General features: G+C 43.2%; 1 protein-coding gene across 1 annotated transcript; it reads left to right on the top strand.

Moving 5' to 3' along the window:
• The first annotated feature begins 7446 nt into the window (after positions 1–7446).
• Positions 7447–16446, top strand: il1b (interleukin 1, beta). The gene is made up of 6 exons (XM_083639591.1): positions 7447–7575; positions 9121–9172; positions 9853–10033; positions 11169–11348; positions 13456–13592; positions 15748–16446. The coding sequence occupies exons 1-6, from the start codon at positions 7532–7534 to the stop codon at positions 15961–15963; spliced, it is 810 nt and encodes a 269-aa protein (XP_083495717.1). The 5' UTR covers positions 7447–7531; the 3' UTR covers positions 15964–16446.
• The last annotated feature ends 1286 nt before the right edge of the window (positions 16447–17732 follow it).

Here is a 17732-nt window from a genome sequence, read left to right on the forward strand (position 1 = left end):
TGCAAAAACACTACACACACCACGGCGGGTGCTGATTAAACATAGTCACACACAATCATTAGGCACGTAATCGGTATAAATATAACACAATCTCAGTCTTACCGAGTCTATTTCCAAGTCTATCTCTTGAACTCATCTGGGACTTCAGTTCAAGTGAAGACCGCGGTAGCCGTTGTCAACAGAACTCTTTACATAATCCAAACATCGTGGAAATGCTTCCATGCCATCGATTTCCCTGCATTGCTTTTGGTAGCGTAAGTTGAGCTCCCTCGATTTGCGTTTTCTTTTCACGTGTTTCTCCCTGCTGTTTCATGTATTGCGCGACACTGGTGTTGCCTTCAAGTGCTGTCAGCAACGTAGTAATTTTGGGGTTACCTTAAGAAAATGCAAATAATGGCCCCGGCGTTTACTCGGACCGGCGTTTAATACGCAAAATGGGGTCAGACCCCCGGCGGCTATTAGGGGCCCGGCGCGTATTTGCTGCCGGGCTATTATTTGGGGAAATACGGTATATACATTTGATTTGAGTTGGGCGGTGCCTTTCTTCCAGTTTAGCCTTTCCTTAAATGTTGCAATGCTCATTCCTCATTTTTGCCTGTCTGGGTGCCAAAGTCGGTGTGTCTGTTGTCTATGTCGGTGTGTCTGTTGTCTATGTCGGTGTGTCTGTTGTCTACAGTATGTCAGTGTGTCTGTTGTCTATGTCGGTGTGTCTGTTGTCTGTGTCTGTTGTCTATGTCAGTGTGTCTGTTGTCTATGTCGGTGTGTCTGTTGTCTATGTCGGTGTGTCTGTTGTCTGTGTCGGTGTGTCTGTTGTCTATGTCGGTGTGTCGGTGTCTGTTGTCTATGTCAGTGTGTCTGTTGTCTATGTCGGTGTGTCTGTTGTCTGTGTCTGTTGTCTATGTCAGTGTGTCTGTTGTCTATGTCGGTGTGTCTGTTGTCTGTGTCTGTTGTCTATGTCGGTGTGTCTGTTGTCTATGTCAGTGTGTCTGTTGTCTATGTCAGTGTGTCTGTTGACTATGTCATATGCATATTCAAGCATCCGTCCATTTTAGACACCAAATACATAAATTGGATAAAAGCTGATTTTGCACATAAATGTGTGCACTGTTGATAGCATGAAGCTATCTTATTAGCCGCAAGGTACGTCCACTTGTTCTCACTGTCACACAGCTGTTTAACATGAGCTGCGATTGCGTGGAAGCGGATCTTATACCGGTGGTCGAGGTAGATAAGATACGGACTCGCGGGAGTGCGCGTAGGCCGGCTAATTGTTGTTTAACATGCAGGCCAACCGGCTAGGAGCAGGTTATAATACGGATTCCACTGCATGTTAAGAAGTGGCTATAGTGGTGTGTATAGCCAAATAATATTATTGAAAAGGAGGCTCACATAGTATCACTATATCCATCTCTGTTTTATCCAAACCTGGGAAACTATCAAATCCACACACCCAGTCAGATTTGCAAAACATTTCTAAGAATAAGAGTCAAGGATCATTGGTTGGTTCACATGGCCATTTGAATATCACTACGACTATTAAGTTATAAGTTAAGTTAGTTAAGTTAGCCTTTATTTATCCCCTTGGGGAAATTCATCCTCTGCATTTGACCCATCCTCTACTAGGAACCTTCCTAGAACTAGGAGCAGTGGGCAGCCGCAGTGCAGCGCCCGGGGACCAACTCCAGTTCTTTTTGCCAGTACCTTGGTCAGGGGCACTGACAGGAGTATTAACCCTAACATACATGTCTTTCTTTGATTCACACAGGATCAGAGTTCACCTGATGCTAATGTTGAGTTGTGCATTGTGGTTTAGTCTGATATGTGAGAAACTATGGTGACCGTGCAAATCACAATGACACACAACAACAAATCAATAAACACAACGGCAAATATGAAAACAGAACAACAAATCAAAAAACAAGACGACAAATAACAAAACACTTTAAGAAGTTGGGCTGGGTACCTTTTCTGAGAAGTTAATGTTGTGTTTTCTGCTTTGTGGTTTCTGCTTTTCCATTGTGATTTCTGATTTGTTATCATGTTTTCTGTTTTGCTAATTTTATTTGCAATATGTTGTGATTTTGTTTTTTGCTGTTGTGTTTTTTCATTTGTTGTTTTCCTATTTCTTGTTGTGTTTTTTATTTGTCGTGTTTTCCCATTTGTCATCGTGTTTTTTGATTTGTTGTTGTGTTTTCTTATTTGCATTGTGACTTGCACTTCACGGCCACCGTAAAAAAACACACAAAAACACCAATCCCAGCACGCTAGCCTCTCCCTGTGGTACCTATCTAGATCCATTTGATGTGCAAGGTCAGCAACACTGCATCTGGTCCACCAGAGGGCACTATGATCTTAGCTTACTGCCTGTATTGACTTGGCCATCTGTAGTCTTAAACCCATGGAATTGGAAACGGGGTTAACAGTCAATGAGTGAAGGAGCTGTGGAACAGATAGTGACGTTTCAACTATCCTGCACTCATGCATTCCATTAGTTTGGCCAAGGAGATCCGCAGTGCGAGTTTGTGCTTCGCTTATTGCCTAAAGCACCTTGTTTGTTATCATCCTCGTTATCCCAGACGGTTGTGTTAACATTCCAGCATGTGTGTACATGTGTCTGTTTGTGTCTGTGTGTGTGTGTGACATACAATATGTGACTAGTACATGTCAGCAAGCATCCAGTCCACCAAACTACATAACCCAGGTCATATGTTGCTCATTTCATCATGCATGTCTGGTAGTATATTGCTCTAGAAACAACCCCTAAATAACACAACCATAACCACCTATGTCTGTGCAGTATCTTAACGTTAAATGGATAAAAATGGCAAATCATTGTTTGTCTTTCCCCGTCGGGCTTGGAGAGCCGTTCTGCAGTGTTTGAGTTTGAATTTGGCAAATCAGTGTTTGAGTAGCAGACGGGTCAGTTAGGAGGACGTTCTGCACCAATCAGATACTCCCAACTTGTTGTGGCGTTACATAGCACCAGTTCTGCCTTCTCGTATTTCGATTCCATTGAGAGATGTGTTTGGTTCTTCCAGTGTTGTCATTTGCAAACATGATGCCATATTCTTGGAGAAACCGGAGTGTGAGTCGGAGTAAATATTTTTTTCAGCTGTTTACCTGTTTTTTGTTTGTTCTGTTGTATTCTGTTCATTTATACTACATCAAAAGACTGAATGTACAAAAGGTAATCATTACTTGTGCTACTCGTACTGATTGGGAAAGATGCCGTGGGGGGGCGGTGGATGATGTGGAGAACTGTATATTAATATATGAATACTTGGAGAAAATATAAATCAAGGTTGTAGTTTATAGGTAGTCCGCCTCAGTCTTTGGGTACAAGAACACAGTTACCATGCGAGTTCATCAAAGCCACACCATTTGGATCTGTTTCTTCCTGTCTAGGTTGCGTTTGTCTAGGATTTCTCAGCTTGTTGTTTGGAATGCTGCCATGTTTTGGGTGCATTGCAACACTTTCCAATACTTCAGTTTCTTAGGAAATAAACTCAACCCTGTTCCAAATGTGTTCTTTTTCTTTTCCTTGTCTGCTCCCACTCACACGGAAATGTCACAACTCACAAGTGACACATCTGATTTACACGCCAGAGATTGGTGAGAAAAATAGGTTTGGTGACCTGTGACAAAGGTTGCAGGCCCTGCCAGTTGCACAAAGCACCTTAGGTTAAGATTTCCCATTAAGGTGTCCATAAAATAGAATCAGCTGCACAAAACACCCTTAAATCTTGTGCTTATGTTTTCCTTAAAATGTTTAACCTTATGGAGAAGATTTAAGGGTGTTTTGTGCAGCTGGAACACCTTAACTCTGACCCTAAGGGAAATCTTAACCTAAGGTGCTTGCTTTGTGCAACTGGGCCCATGCAGGCCTGAACTCAGGAGGCTGTGACCACATGGCTGACACCTGAGACCACTGAGCCATCAGACCCTCTAACAGTTCTGAGAAGTGAGAGCAGCGCTTCCTAGCACGTGCAACTCACAAGAACTTCCTCTACACAGACTACCTGTAGGTCTACACAGACTACCTGTAGGTCTACACTACACAGACTACCTGTAGGTCTACACTACACAGACTACCTGTAGGTCTACACAGACTACCTGTAGGTCTACACAGGCTACCTGTAGGTCTACACTACACAGACTACCTGTAGGTCTACACAGGCTACCTGTAGATCTACACTACACAGACTACCTGTAGGTCTACACAGACTACCTGTAGATCTACACTACACAGACTACCTGTAGGTCTACACAGACTACCTGTAGGTCTACACTACACAGACTACCTGTAGCTCTACACAGACTACCTGTAGTTCGCATTTTCTCACAGAAGACACCGTTATCCTGCCCTGGATACAAAGCCTGACCTTCAAAGGCCAGGAAGTGAACTTTCAAGTAATTTCACTATATGTGGTTATTTTTATTTGGCTTTGTAAGGCAAGATATGTAGCATGCTTCCTATTTGACCAACAAGTCGACGTTTTGTTTGAGTTTGTTATTCTGACTGAAATAAAACTTGAAATGTTGCACTTGCATATGGGCAGATCCAGATGGATAGATTTAATCTACATCGAGCTCATCACATTTTAAGGAAATCCTTTGTAATGATGAAGCAGAAACAAAAAGAATGAATTCCAATATAAAGCAGATTTGTAAATTAGCATTGTTTTTCTCTTATTGTCTGGTGACGTAAAAGGGGGAAACGGTTGCATAACTTCCTGTCATGGAAATTACATGGTATTTCCCCTCTGAGAGGGGGGAGTTGTTTGTGGCATAGTAATTTTCCCAGGTCTTTACATTACATTATGTCATTTGGCAGATGCTTTTATTCAAAGCGACTTAGAATAACACATTTTTGTCAGCAATAGAGCAATCAACTATGCAACACAGTCTATGACAACTACAACATCTGAAGGAATAGTGGTAAAGGTATTATAAAATATTCACAGATTCTTTCTTCCTCGACTACCCCTCTGCCTATAGGCCTGCCAATGTTGGGTCTTCATGTGCAAACATTCTGAATATCCTGACACCACAAAATGACTCGCAGTCGCAGATGTATTGAGGATGTCTGTCACATTCGCTTCATGTAAACCGGTGAAATAATCCAGGTTGGATTATGGGGCCAGTGCCCCGGGGCCTCGGACTGCCAGGGTCCAACAAAGCCTCAGGTCCCAGGGTGCAGGAGGTTCAGTTCATGCTGACCGCTAGGGCCACTCCGTGCATAAAGCAGAAGTTGACCACTACTAGGGCCCCTCGGGGCCCCTCGGCGGATACGACGCAAGCTGACCACAAGGTCCCCTTGGTGCATAAAGCAGAAGTTGACCACTAGGGTCCCTCGGCGCATTCTCATCTCAACTGCTGCAATTGTTTTTTTTGTATCCAGTTGCGGGTGTAAATCTAATCAAATATCACTTTAAAGCATCAAAAATAACATATTTGTTCATGACCCAGTTATCAGAAGAGTTGAGCGTGCACAGCAGGAAGAAATATGGCTCGGTTGGTTCATATTTGAAATAGTTGTGAGAAGCGGCAGCATGGTTCCGGCTGGAGACGGGAGTGTGAATGCAGACAGACCTGATAAGCCAGCTCTTCAACTACACAGGCTGTGAATGATCTCTTGTGAGGCAGAGACATGACTTTCTCCTCCTCCTCTCGACGAATAGACGTGATGATAAACGGCACTTTGAAATGCAGCCATTGTCCCTTCTTTGCTCTTTGATTCCTGTTGCTCACAAGACCAGCGTCTGATCAAGGCCTTGTCATTGCACCAATCACCCCTACAATAGGACATTCCCATGGAAACTGGTATAGATGGTGTTCATGGAATTCTGTTGCAGGAACAATTTGAAACCTAGCTTATTTCCTCTCAGCTATTGTCAAACCCTGCAACATGAAGTAAGCTAGGGGCAATTTAGAATGCTTATGTTAAGTTAAAACTATAGCACAGTTTATTTTCAATTTTTTTTAAGCGATGCAGTTACGTGATGTGTGTCTGCATCTAGCATGATGTCAGTTTGTAGCATGAGAGGATAGACCACTCAGGAGAGAGAGAGAGAGAGAGAGAGAGAGACTAGACACTAGACAAGTTACAACTTGCCGCCAGCCCTGTAACTCGAATTGCGGAACTTTCATTCACCCTGAAAGTAAGTTCCGCAGCTAGAGTTACTGAGCCGCTGCAATTTGACCTAGATCACGGGAACCACAATATAGTGTTGTTACTGGCAGCCATCTCCACCTTGACCACAAACAGTCAATGTTAACCAGCAGTGTTGCAGCGTGTGTGGGGATGCGGTCCTGTTGACCTTCTTTTAGTGCTGATAAAAACAAAACAAGGCCCATAACAGAAGGCTGAGGTAGGCTACTCCACAACTGGCTCCGAAATGATGAAATCTGGCACATAGACTTTTAAGATAAGATAAGATCAGATAATCCTTTATTAATCCCACAACAGGGATAATTACAGTGTGGAAATCTGCAGTGTTGGAGCAGCAAAAGGGATAGTACAAAAGCAAGCAAAAAGGCATCAGTAAAAATAAATAAATTAGTTGAATGAATGAATGAGTTGCATTGCACAGGAATGACTGATATTGCAGTTTTATAATATACATTGTGTGTGGGGTCTATTGGGAGCAGTTTTGATTGTAGTCGGACAGCAAGACAACTTGCTCTCACAAAAATAGATGAAATGACCATGACCTCTTAACACTACAATATACTCTATATATTATATTATACTCCTTATTCCAATGGCAGGACACGCTATTGCATGTGGGCACTTATGGTGAGTTGGTCTGCTGACCAAAGTGACCATATTGACAATATCAAATTGAGTGATGATGTGATGTTCTTTTGTCTTCCTTTTTCTGGCGTTTCCCCAGTAAGTTATTCACTGTGTGTGTGTGTGTGTGTGTGTGTGTGTGTGTGTGTGTGTGTGTGTGTGTGTGTGTGTGTGTGTGTAGGTGTGTGTGTAGGTGTGTGTGTAGGTGTGTGTGTACCGTGTACGTGTGCACAAAAATAAAAATAAATACCCATGCAAATAGTCATAGCATATAGCCTATATACCATTTTGTTCTATTCATACTACGGCTCCCATTTCATAAAATGTATAAACACCGTAAGAATGTTGGGCCAGAGTTTTGGAACCACACTATCAGTCTCTGCAATGTTTTGAATAATCACTCAATAATTCACCCCCCAAAAATGTGTTTAAACGTAACTCTCCTTAAATGTTTTGATTGTGAGGGTTCATAAATCACTTTTTTCACTTTCTAAAGAGTTGGTGTCGCTATGACCAAAAAGCCCTTTAAATTAACCACAACCACACGTCACTACAAGGAAGTTGGGAGGCTCTCTGGTGACAATAAAATGAGAAGCCCAGACTGCAGGGTTCATTCTGCACCTGCAGCTCTCCTCAGTTTGCCGAGTCGAGTGGCCCTCTTCCAGAACATTTATTCACACAGAGAGAGAGAGAAACATACAGTGGACTTATTTTGATTATTCCACTTAACAGTTTATGAGCACAATGTGTGACTTTGATCTGTCCCAGGCTCTGGAGGGGTAAGTTCAAGAAATACTCTACTACAATACTCTTTTAATGTATAATTACAATTTTAATTTGGCTAAGAATTTTTTTTTATTACATAATGAAGTGAAAATGTATTAGGCTACATTTTGTTATTGTTATTTGTCATGTTATGATGCAGTCTTATTACAAGGGTGTAGTTTATTATTTGTGTTGTGTTCTTTGAAACAGTAGCCTATTATTCCAGTTTTTGTTCAACTTTAGTCACCATGGATTTTGTGCATACTTCTAGTTTATAGCCTCCAGCAGCTTTTGGTTCATATTTCATAATTGAAACGCTATTGTGCAGTTTCTTGATCCACTGTAGCAGAACAAGGTCTGTTATAAATAACTCAACAGCCAATTCTGTTACAGCAGAGACTAGCCTTGAATGAACAATATATCCTGATTCCTGACATTCTGTGAAATGAGATGAGATGAGATGAGATGAACTTTATTGTCCCCGAGGGGAAATTTGTCTTGGGCAAATAGTGCCGTACAACAGCCACATATCGCATGTATCGAGGTTTTGACACAATACATACAACAGACAGGGAAAAAAACATATCGAGCATACAGTGTGGTCCCTTGCCAACATGCGCTTTCCACTGGGAAATTGTGCCAGCGGTGTAATATAGAAATAAAAGACAGCAAACACTGGTTAGTTCAATTTGGATTAACACTTCATCCTAATGACATTCTAAGCATATTGCACAGTCATTGTGGGTTTATTGCACAACCCTCATTGCAATTTCCCATTATGATAAAGTAAAAGAATTGAAGATAAAATAAATACAATTTTTGGAGGTACAAACCTCACCTCAAGAGCAATAGGGCACTCAACTAAATAAAACCAGAACTCAGTATAAGACAGTACAATAGAGAGTTCTGCTTTGTTTAAAAAAGAATTCAGCTCTACTAATACTAGGACAGGCAATCCAGATTAGTAGAGAGTTCTGCTTTGTTTTAAAAGAATTCAGCTCTACTAATACTAAGACAGGCAAGATTTGCCTCTGTTTGTAGAGAGTTCTTAATAAGGAGTAAGAGAATAAAATAAAAAGCTAGAGAATAAAATAAAATAAAAATTAGTAAAAATCGTAAAATAAATAAAATAAGATAAAATAATAAAATGGGAACTGCTTCAGTTTCTCTAAACGCACCCCCCCCCCCCCCCCCCCACTCACTGATTTGTTAAATACACCTATCCAATTTCTTACACTTTCCTATAGAATTGCCTCAAGCATAAATGGCCTACAAATGTAATATCTTAGCCTTGCAGGTGTTACGAAAATATAGAATGATGTTACCCCACAGACTCTTAAAATAAGATTTCATTTAGATAGATGGTAGATTTTTCATTTATCATAAGGTTTCCGATTGAGTTAACCTTGCAAGCCCGCTGGATTTGCGTGAGATCATGAGATCAGATAAAAAACCATTTGGCAGCATTAGGTTACTATTGACTGTGCTTGTGAACAATTTCTAATGTAGGCCCTAGTATTTTAATAATAATAGACACTGCTCTCTGCTTTGTATTCCAGCTCATTTGAAGCAGATGAGACACGACCTGAACACTGCTGCTGTGCGCCGATGGTAAGACGACGAATTCTTATTTTTGAATTAGATTTTTTTTTTTTACACTGGACTAAAAAAAAAAAGTTTTTAAACTTCTAGTACCTGGATGTCTGAAAGATGAACTTACACAGATTATTTTTGAAGGTCAATGAACTCATGTTAGGGGGAAATGAAGGCTTATGGGGAAATACCCAAAGAGTGATGTCTCTGTGCACAGACATTCCCTCCCAACAGTCGACAACAGTAGAAGAGAAGTGCTGTTACTTTGCTGATACTTAGAAGTCAAATGACTGGTGCTCAAATATACTGAAGTAAAAGTCAAATGTAATCAGAGGGAGAGTTACTTTTTCAAAGAGAACGTCACTTACAATACTTCTATAAAAACACACTTAAAGGAACAATTCACCCAAAAATGAAAATTCTGTCATCTACTCACCCTTATGCCAGTTGAAACCATTGACTGTGTACTATATGTGAACTTTGTCTCTGGAGTTGTGCAGGCAACCTCCCCGTGTGTTATATGAACTTCATCTATGTCACTGGCATGGGGGAGTGAGTAGAAGTAGATGATGACAGAATTGTCATTTTTGGCTGAACTGATCCTTTAAGTAGAAGTCATAGTACTGACATTACAAGGACACAACAAAAAAGCTAGACAGTTCAGGAGGAAATGTAATGACTCCCACCCTCTGGTGCAGGATGGACTCTTCAACCTGGACGAGGGGGTGGACCTGGAGGTGTCCCGGACGCCTCCGAGCATGCAGTGTGTAGCCAACCTGATAGTGGCTGTGAACAGGATGAAGAAGGCCCCAGCTCTCTGTGGCCCCAAGCTCAGCGAGGACCAGCTCTGCAGCATGATACTGGAGAGCCTGGTAGAAGGTAGGCTACAGCATGATACTGGAGAGCCTGGTAGAAGGTAGGCTACAGTGCGCTCTGTTTCACATTAGAAGACCATTTTCTAGCCTTTCATCAACGTCTTGGCCGATGTATTTCACTCTGTTGTCGTTATCGGGCCAGCCTGTCCTCACAAGGAAAACGACAACATTGGTCGATTTTCAAGGTGGTTCAAATGAAGCCAGCCCTAACTGTGATTTGTGCTCTCTCAATACACCTGGTACGTTTAAAGTTTAAACACATGATATGGGAATGCCCAGAGGTCTATGACTTTTGGAAGAAAGTGACATCAATTCTATCTGATATGATTGACACGCCTATACCGCTCGAGTTATGGCTCGCAGGGTTGACTGCAGCTAAAAGGCTGATAGTACAGCGTTGGTTGCTGCCACACAAACTGTACATTAAGAAATGGTTGGGTTATTTTTCAGGATGTGGTTATGCTAGCTGGAACTGTCCACGCCCGGGTAAACAAGGCCAAGGACACCACCTTGCAAATGTGGAAGGAAGCTGCCTCTCTAATAACGGATCTATTGAAGAAATAGAATGCATCTGTACTCCTGGTGTGACTACTTACCGAGGGTGAGGGGGTGATAAGAATGTATTTGTAAACTGTATAATGAAGCTTGTTGTTGACCTGCAATAAAAAACAATTGATCACAAAAAAAAGGCGGTTAAAATGACCGATGTTTACGAATGCGACCTGTTGTGGTCGTGTGAGTAAGTGCATGTGTGCAGTGCGTACACGCCAGAGTCGGGAGCTGTAACAAGGAAGTTAACGTAATGACAGTCGGAGATTGAAATAGCTCGCTGACACGTAAAGATGAAGGGGAGGGATTGGCGGACCGGTCATGTCCTCGTCTTTCAACGTCCTCGTCGTGAGACCCGGGTTCGCCTCCCGATCAGTTCCATTTTTAACCCCAACCCAACCGGGTTCAAATTTGCGCGTCCCACGCGAGGTGTATCATCGGCACACACTGTTGGCATACTGTAGGTCCTTTTGGGACTCATTGGAAATGGACTTATTCTGTCGTTATGAGCAAATTGCATCTGGCACATCATTATCTTAATGGCGACTCCCTTCCCTTGTCTCCTTCTTCACCCCTCCATCTTTCCGTAGAAACAATTGTGCAGAAGGCTCAGGACTTCACCATGAGCCAGAGGAAGAACCTGTTCCGGCGTGTGAACAGCATGAAGCAGTGCACCATATGCGACACCTCACAGAAGGACATGGTCCAGCCACTAGGAGACTGCAAACTGCTGGCCATCACACTGAAAGGAGGACACTGCCATCAGAAAGGTAGGAGGGAACAGATCGCAACGTGCACACCAACAACTGGGCCAACACCTTATACTGAGACAACACCTTATACCTTACACCTTATACTGGGCCAACACCTAAAGGTCTCATTATAGTCGGGCGAGGCAGACCTCCGCAGATCACGTGCGCTGGGGCCCATGCTTTTATAGTCAGAGCAGCAGCAAAGTGATCATCATGTTACATTGTACAGTGATAACAGTGAGGACGGCCCATAAAAAGTCACAATGAAACGCCATTATGTGCAGTACTGAGTGCACTTTCACTCTGAAACAATCGTATATCAGCACACGAATAGGATCACCAAACTTGTTTTTACTGAATAGGCTCTGAATAGGCTCTCTCTCCTCTGTGTCTCTGGCTTAGTGAGGTTTAAACTCTCTCTCCTCTGTGTCTCTAGTCAGTGAGGTTTAAACTCTCTCTCCTCTGTGTCTCTGGCTTAGTGAGGTTTAAACTCTCTATCCTCTGTGTCTCTGGCTTAGTGAGGTTTAAACTCTCTCTCCTCTGTGACTCTGGTTTAGTGAGGTTTAAACTCTCTCTCCTCTGTGTCTCTGGCTTAGTGAGGTTTAAACTCTCTCTCCTCTGTGTCTCTGGTTTAGTGAGGTTTAAACTCTCTCTCCTCTGTGTCTCTGGCTCAGTGAGGTTTAAACTCTCTCTCTCCTCTGTGTCTCTGGTTTAGTGAGGTTTAAACTCTCTCTCCTCTGTGTCTCTGGCTCAGTGAGGTTTAAACTCTCTCTCTCCTCTGTGTCTCTGGCTTAGTGAGGTTTAAACTCTCTCTCCTCTGTGTCTCTGGCTCAGTGAGGTTTAAACTCTCTCTCTCCTCTGTGTCTCTGGCTCAGTGAGGTTTAAACTCTCTCTCCTCTGTGTCTCTGGCTTAGTGAGGTTTAAACTCTCTCTCCTCTGTGTCTCTGGCTCAGTGAGGTTTAAACTCTCTCTCTCCTCTGTGTCTCTGGCTTAGTGAGGTTTAAACTCTCTCTCTCCTCTGTGTCTCTGGCTCAGTGAGGTTTAAACTCTCTCTCCTCTGTGTCTCTGGCTTAGTGAGGTTTAAACTCTCTCTCCTCTGTGTCTCTGGCTTAGTGAGGTTTAAACTCTCTCTCCTCTGTGTCTCTGGCTTAGTGAGGTTTAAGCTCTCTCTCCTCTGTGTCTCTGGCTCAGTGAGGTTTAAACTCTCTCTCCTCTGTGTCTCTGGCTTAGTGAAGTTTAAACTCTCTCTCCTCTGTGTCTCTGGCTTAGTGAAGTTTAAACTCTCTCTCCTCTGTGTCTCTGGCTTAGTGAGGTTTAAGCTCTCTCCTCTGTGTCTCTGGCTTAGTGAGGTTTAAACTCTCTCTCCTCTGTGTCTCTGGCTTAGTGAGGTTTAAACTGTCTCTCCTCTGTGTCTCTGGCTTAGTGAGGTTTAAACTCTCTCTCCTCTGTGTCTCTGGCTTAGTGAGGTTTAAACTCTCTCTCCTCTGTGTCTCTGGTTTAGTGAAGTTTAAACTCTCTCTCCTCTGTGTCTCTGGCTTAGTGAGGTTTAAACTCTCTCTCCTCTGTGTCTCTGGCTTAGTGAGGTTTAAACTCTCTCTCCTCTGTGTCTCTGGTTTAGTGAAGTTTAAACTCTCTCTCCTCTGTGTCTCTGGCTTAGTGAGGTTTAAACTCTCTCTCCTCTGTGTCTCTGGCTTAGTGAGGTTTAAACTCTCTCTCCTCTGTGTCTCTGGCTTAGTGAAGTTTAAACTCTCTCTCCTCTGTGTCTCTGGCTTAGTGAGGTTTAAACTCTCTCTCCTCTGTGTCTCTGGCTTAGTACGGTTTAAACTCTCTCTCCTCTGTGTCTCTGGCTTAGTGAGGTTTAAACTCTCTCTCCTCTGTGTCTCTGGTTTAGTGAAGTTTAAACTCTCTCTCCTCTGTGTCTCTGGCTTAGTGAGGTTTAAACTCTCTCTCCTCTGTGTCTCTGGCTTAGTGAGCTTTAAACTCTTTCTCCTCTGTGTCTCTGGCTTAGTGAAGTTTAAACTCTCTCTCCTCTGTGTCTCTGGCTTAGTGAGGTTTAAACTCTCTCTCCTCTGTGTCTCTGGCTTAGTGAAGTTTAAACTCTCTCTCCTCTGTGTCTCTGGCTTAGTGAAGTTTAAACTGTCGAGGTACATCAGCCCCTGTCCTGCTGCGGCAGCCCAGCCTGTCGCCCTGTCCATCATGAACAGCAACTGGCACATCTCCTGCTCTATGAAGGGAGACACGGCTGTCCTGCATGTGGAGGAGGTAAACGCACACATGCACGCACGCACACACACACACACACACACACACACACACACACACACACACACACACACACACACACACACACACACACACACACACACACACACACACACACACACACACACACACGTAAACGTACAGTCATGCAGGGCAGTGGGGGTGGATGGACTGCTGGGATCATGTGTTTGGTCCTTTTGGGGCGCCATTCTATTGAACTACAAGATATTTGCATTGCAAATTGACAACACACTCAACTTGTAAGATGAGTTTAATTTTAAATCATGGAAATGAGTGGGAGGCCTTGAAAATGTCAAGCAATGACTACCAGTATGACTCATAGGCACCCACTCAACACCTACACTACACTACACTACACCTAGACTGTGTCTCTGACTAATCAGTGGAACAACATGTGAACAGAGTCAAATGCAAAAAAAGAGTACTAATGATTTCTTGCCCTCCGAGTTTTTATTTCCTAAGCATTTTGTGATTAGAAGTAGAAACTCAGTTACAGTATACTATATACACGATATACTGGTCTACTAGTCAATATAGTGCATAGAATAGAATAGAATAGAATAGAATAGAATAGAATAGAATAGAATAGAGTAGAGTAGCACCAGTGGCTCCTGCATTACATTACTGGCTTTCCTTGGGAAGCTAAGCAGGTCTGGCCTAGGATACTCCTTGGATGGGAGACTGGTGCTGGAAGTGGTGTTGGAGGACCAGTAGGAGGTGCTCTTCCCCTCTGGTCCGAATGGTCTGATGAATAATCTGGTCTGATGAATAATCTCCCCAATGCCCCAGGGCAGAGACAGGGACTCTGTCCTGTGAGTGAGCACCGTCCTTCGGATGAGACATTAAACCGAGGTCCTGACTCTCTGTGGTCATTAAAGATCCCATCAGCACTCTTCATAAGAGTAGAGGTGTCACCCCGGTGCCCTGGCTACATTCACACACAGGCCTTCCTTCAATCATGGCCACCTAATCATCCCTCGTTACTTAATTGGCACATTCAGTCCTCAACTCTCCACCGTGAGAGCTGATGTGTGGTGAGCGTTCTGGTGCAAACTGGCTGCCGTGCATCACCCAGGTGGGTGCTACGCATCGGTGGTGGATGAGTTGAGTTCCCCCCCCCCCCCCCCCCCCCCCCGTTATGTGTCTAGAAAGGCGCTATATAAATCCTATCGATAGAATAGAATAGAATAGAATAGAATAGAATAGTCCAACAGTAGCGATAAGGAAATAACGGTGAGCAAAGTCAAGTGACAATTGGAACATACTGTTTACTGTTTATGCACTTTACCTCGACTTTACATACTCTGTCTGTCTGTCTGACTGTCTGTCTGTCTGTCTGTCTGTCTGACTGTCTGTCTGTCTGTCTGTCTGTCTGTCTGTCTGTCTGTCTGCCTGTCTGTCTGCCTGTCTGTCTGTCTGTCTGTCTGTCTGTCTGTCTGTCTGTCTGTGTGTCTGTCTGTCTGTCTGTCTGTCTGTCTGACTGTCTGTCTGTCTGTCTGTCTGTCTGTCTGACTGACTGTCTGTCTGCCTCTCTGTCTGTCTGTCTGTCTGTCTGTGTGTGTGTCTGTCTGACTGTCTGTCTGCCTCTCTGTCTGTATGTCTGTCTGTCTGGCTGTCTGTCTGCCTCTCTGTCTGTCTGTCTGTCTGACTGTCTGTCTGCCTCTCTGTCTGTCTGTCTGTCTGTCTGTCTGTCTGTCTGTCTGTCTGTCTGTCTGACTGTCTGTCTGTCTGACTGTCTGTCTGCCTCTCTGTCTGTCTGTCTGTCTGTCTGTCTGATTGTCTGACTGTCTGTCTGCCTCTCTGATGGCTGTCTGTCTGTCTGTCTGCCTGTCTGTCTGTCTGTCTGTCTGTCTGTCTGACTGTCTGTCTGTCTGTCTGTCTGTCTGTCTGACTGTCTGTCTGTCTGACTGTCTGTCTGTCTGTCTGTCTCTGACTGTCTGTCTGTCTGTCTGTCTGTCTGTCTGTCTGTCTGACTGTCTGTCTGTCTGTCTGTCTGTCTGTCTGTCTGACTGTCTGACTGTCTGTCTGTCTGTCTGTCTGTCTGTCTGTCTGTCTGTCTGACTGTCTGTCTACTGTCTGTCTGTCTGTCTGACTGTCTGTCTGACTGTCTGACTGTCTTTCTTTTCTCCCACAGATATCCAGTGAGGAGGACCTCAAAGTCATCCCAGGCGATAACAACATGGACCGCCTCCTTTTCTACAAGAGTGTCACCGGAGCCTCTCTGACCACTTTTGAGTCGGTCCAGTGCCGCGGCTGGTTCATCAGCACGTCCAACAGTGAGAACCAACCTGTGGAGATGTGCAAGGTCGACACGTGTCACCAACGTCTCACCAACTTCAAAATGTACTAAAGAGTGTTCCTCAGTTGTATGTGCTATGCACAGGGAGCAAGAAGGTGTCTGAGGATACTGAGTGGCTCCTAGGTCATAATTTGTCAGCAGACGTAATATCTGTAGAATCCATGCTGTTAGAAACTGTTGAGGATGGGCTGTGTACATTTTTGATTGAGCCAATCCCGCCACTAGATGGAGCAATCCTCATTGCGTAGTTCTCTGAATTTGACATGATGATCCTCTCTGTACATGGTGGGACAGTACTACTAACTATATTGATACCTGTACTTTATAATATTTTTTACTCACTGACACAATAATGTATAAGAACCTTTATTGATTGTTTGTCATTTGGTGAAGAAAGCTGTAACAGGATATTCCTCAACATTGTTGTCAACTCGTCATTTTCAATCTATTATTTCGATTGTGTTGTTAATCTTGTGGTCAATGTCATTGACCACAAGAAACTAGAAGAAACGATACGAGGCCTTAAATCCTCATCGTGTTGCCTAGACACCCTGCCAACAAGCTTTCTAAAAAATGTCTACAGTTGCCTGGCGACCGACATACTGAAGATAATTAATACCTCTCTTCTTACAGGCATTTTTCCAAAATCTCTAAAAACTGCAGTTGTTAAGCCCTTGCTAAAGAAGCGTAGCCTCGACCCCTCTATAATCAGCAATTACAGACCAATATCAAATCTTCCCTTTATTAGCAAAATACTCGAAAAAACTGTCTACCAACAACTCAATACCTTTCTATCCTCCAATGATCTCCTAGATCCCTTCCAATCAGGCTTCCGACCCCATCATAGCACCGAAACTGCGCTTATCAGAGTTATAAATGACATCCGAATGAACACTGATTCAGGTAAAATCTCAATCTTAATGTTACTAGATCTCAGCGCTGCCTTTGATACGGTTGACCACGAAATTCTATTGGACAGACTGGAAAACTGGGTCGGGCTTTCCGGCACGGTCCTAGAGTGGTTCAGATCTTATCTGCAAGACAGGAACTACTTTGTCTCCATTGGCAACTACACATCTGACCAAACCAAAATGACATGTGGGGTACCCCAAGGATCAATTTTAGGTCCTGTCCTGTTTAACCTTTATATGCTCTCTCTGGGCCTAATTATGCAAAAAAACAAAATAGCTTATCATAGCTATGCAGATGACACCCAACTCTACATAGCCCTCTCATCGGATGACTATGCCCCCATAGAGACACTGTGTCAGTGCCTTGCGCAAATGAATGATTGGATGTGCCAGAATTTTCTCCAACTTAATAAAGACAAAACAGAGATAATTGTCTTCGGCAAAAAAGAAGATAGGCTCAAAGTTACTGCTCACCTCGAATCCCTATCTTTGAAGCCAAAGGACCAGGTAAAAAATCTTGGCATTATTATTGACTCTGATCTAAATTTCAACTCCCACATCAAGCTTATAAGAAAATCTGCCTTCTATCATCTAAAAAATATAGCAAGGATTAGAGGCTACATGTCCAAACAAGATCTTGAAAAACTAATTCATGCTTTCATTTCTAGCAGGCTAGACTACTGCAACAGTCTTTTCAATGGTCTTCCCAAAAAAGCTATTAAACAACTACAGCTCATTCAGAATGCGGCTGCTAGAGTTCTAACAAGAACCAAGAAAGCTGAACACATTACACCAGTTCTCAAATCCCTGCATTGGCTGCCAGTAAATCTTAGAATAGACTTTAAAATTCTGCTAATAGTTTACAAATCTCTCAACGGGTCAGGCCCACACTACATCTCTGAAATGCTT

This window comes from Poromitra crassiceps, assembly GCF_964638095.1.
Source record: "Poromitra crassiceps genome assembly, chromosome: 6".
Lineage (NCBI taxonomy): Eukaryota > Metazoa > Chordata > Actinopteri > Beryciformes > Melamphaidae > Poromitra > Poromitra crassiceps.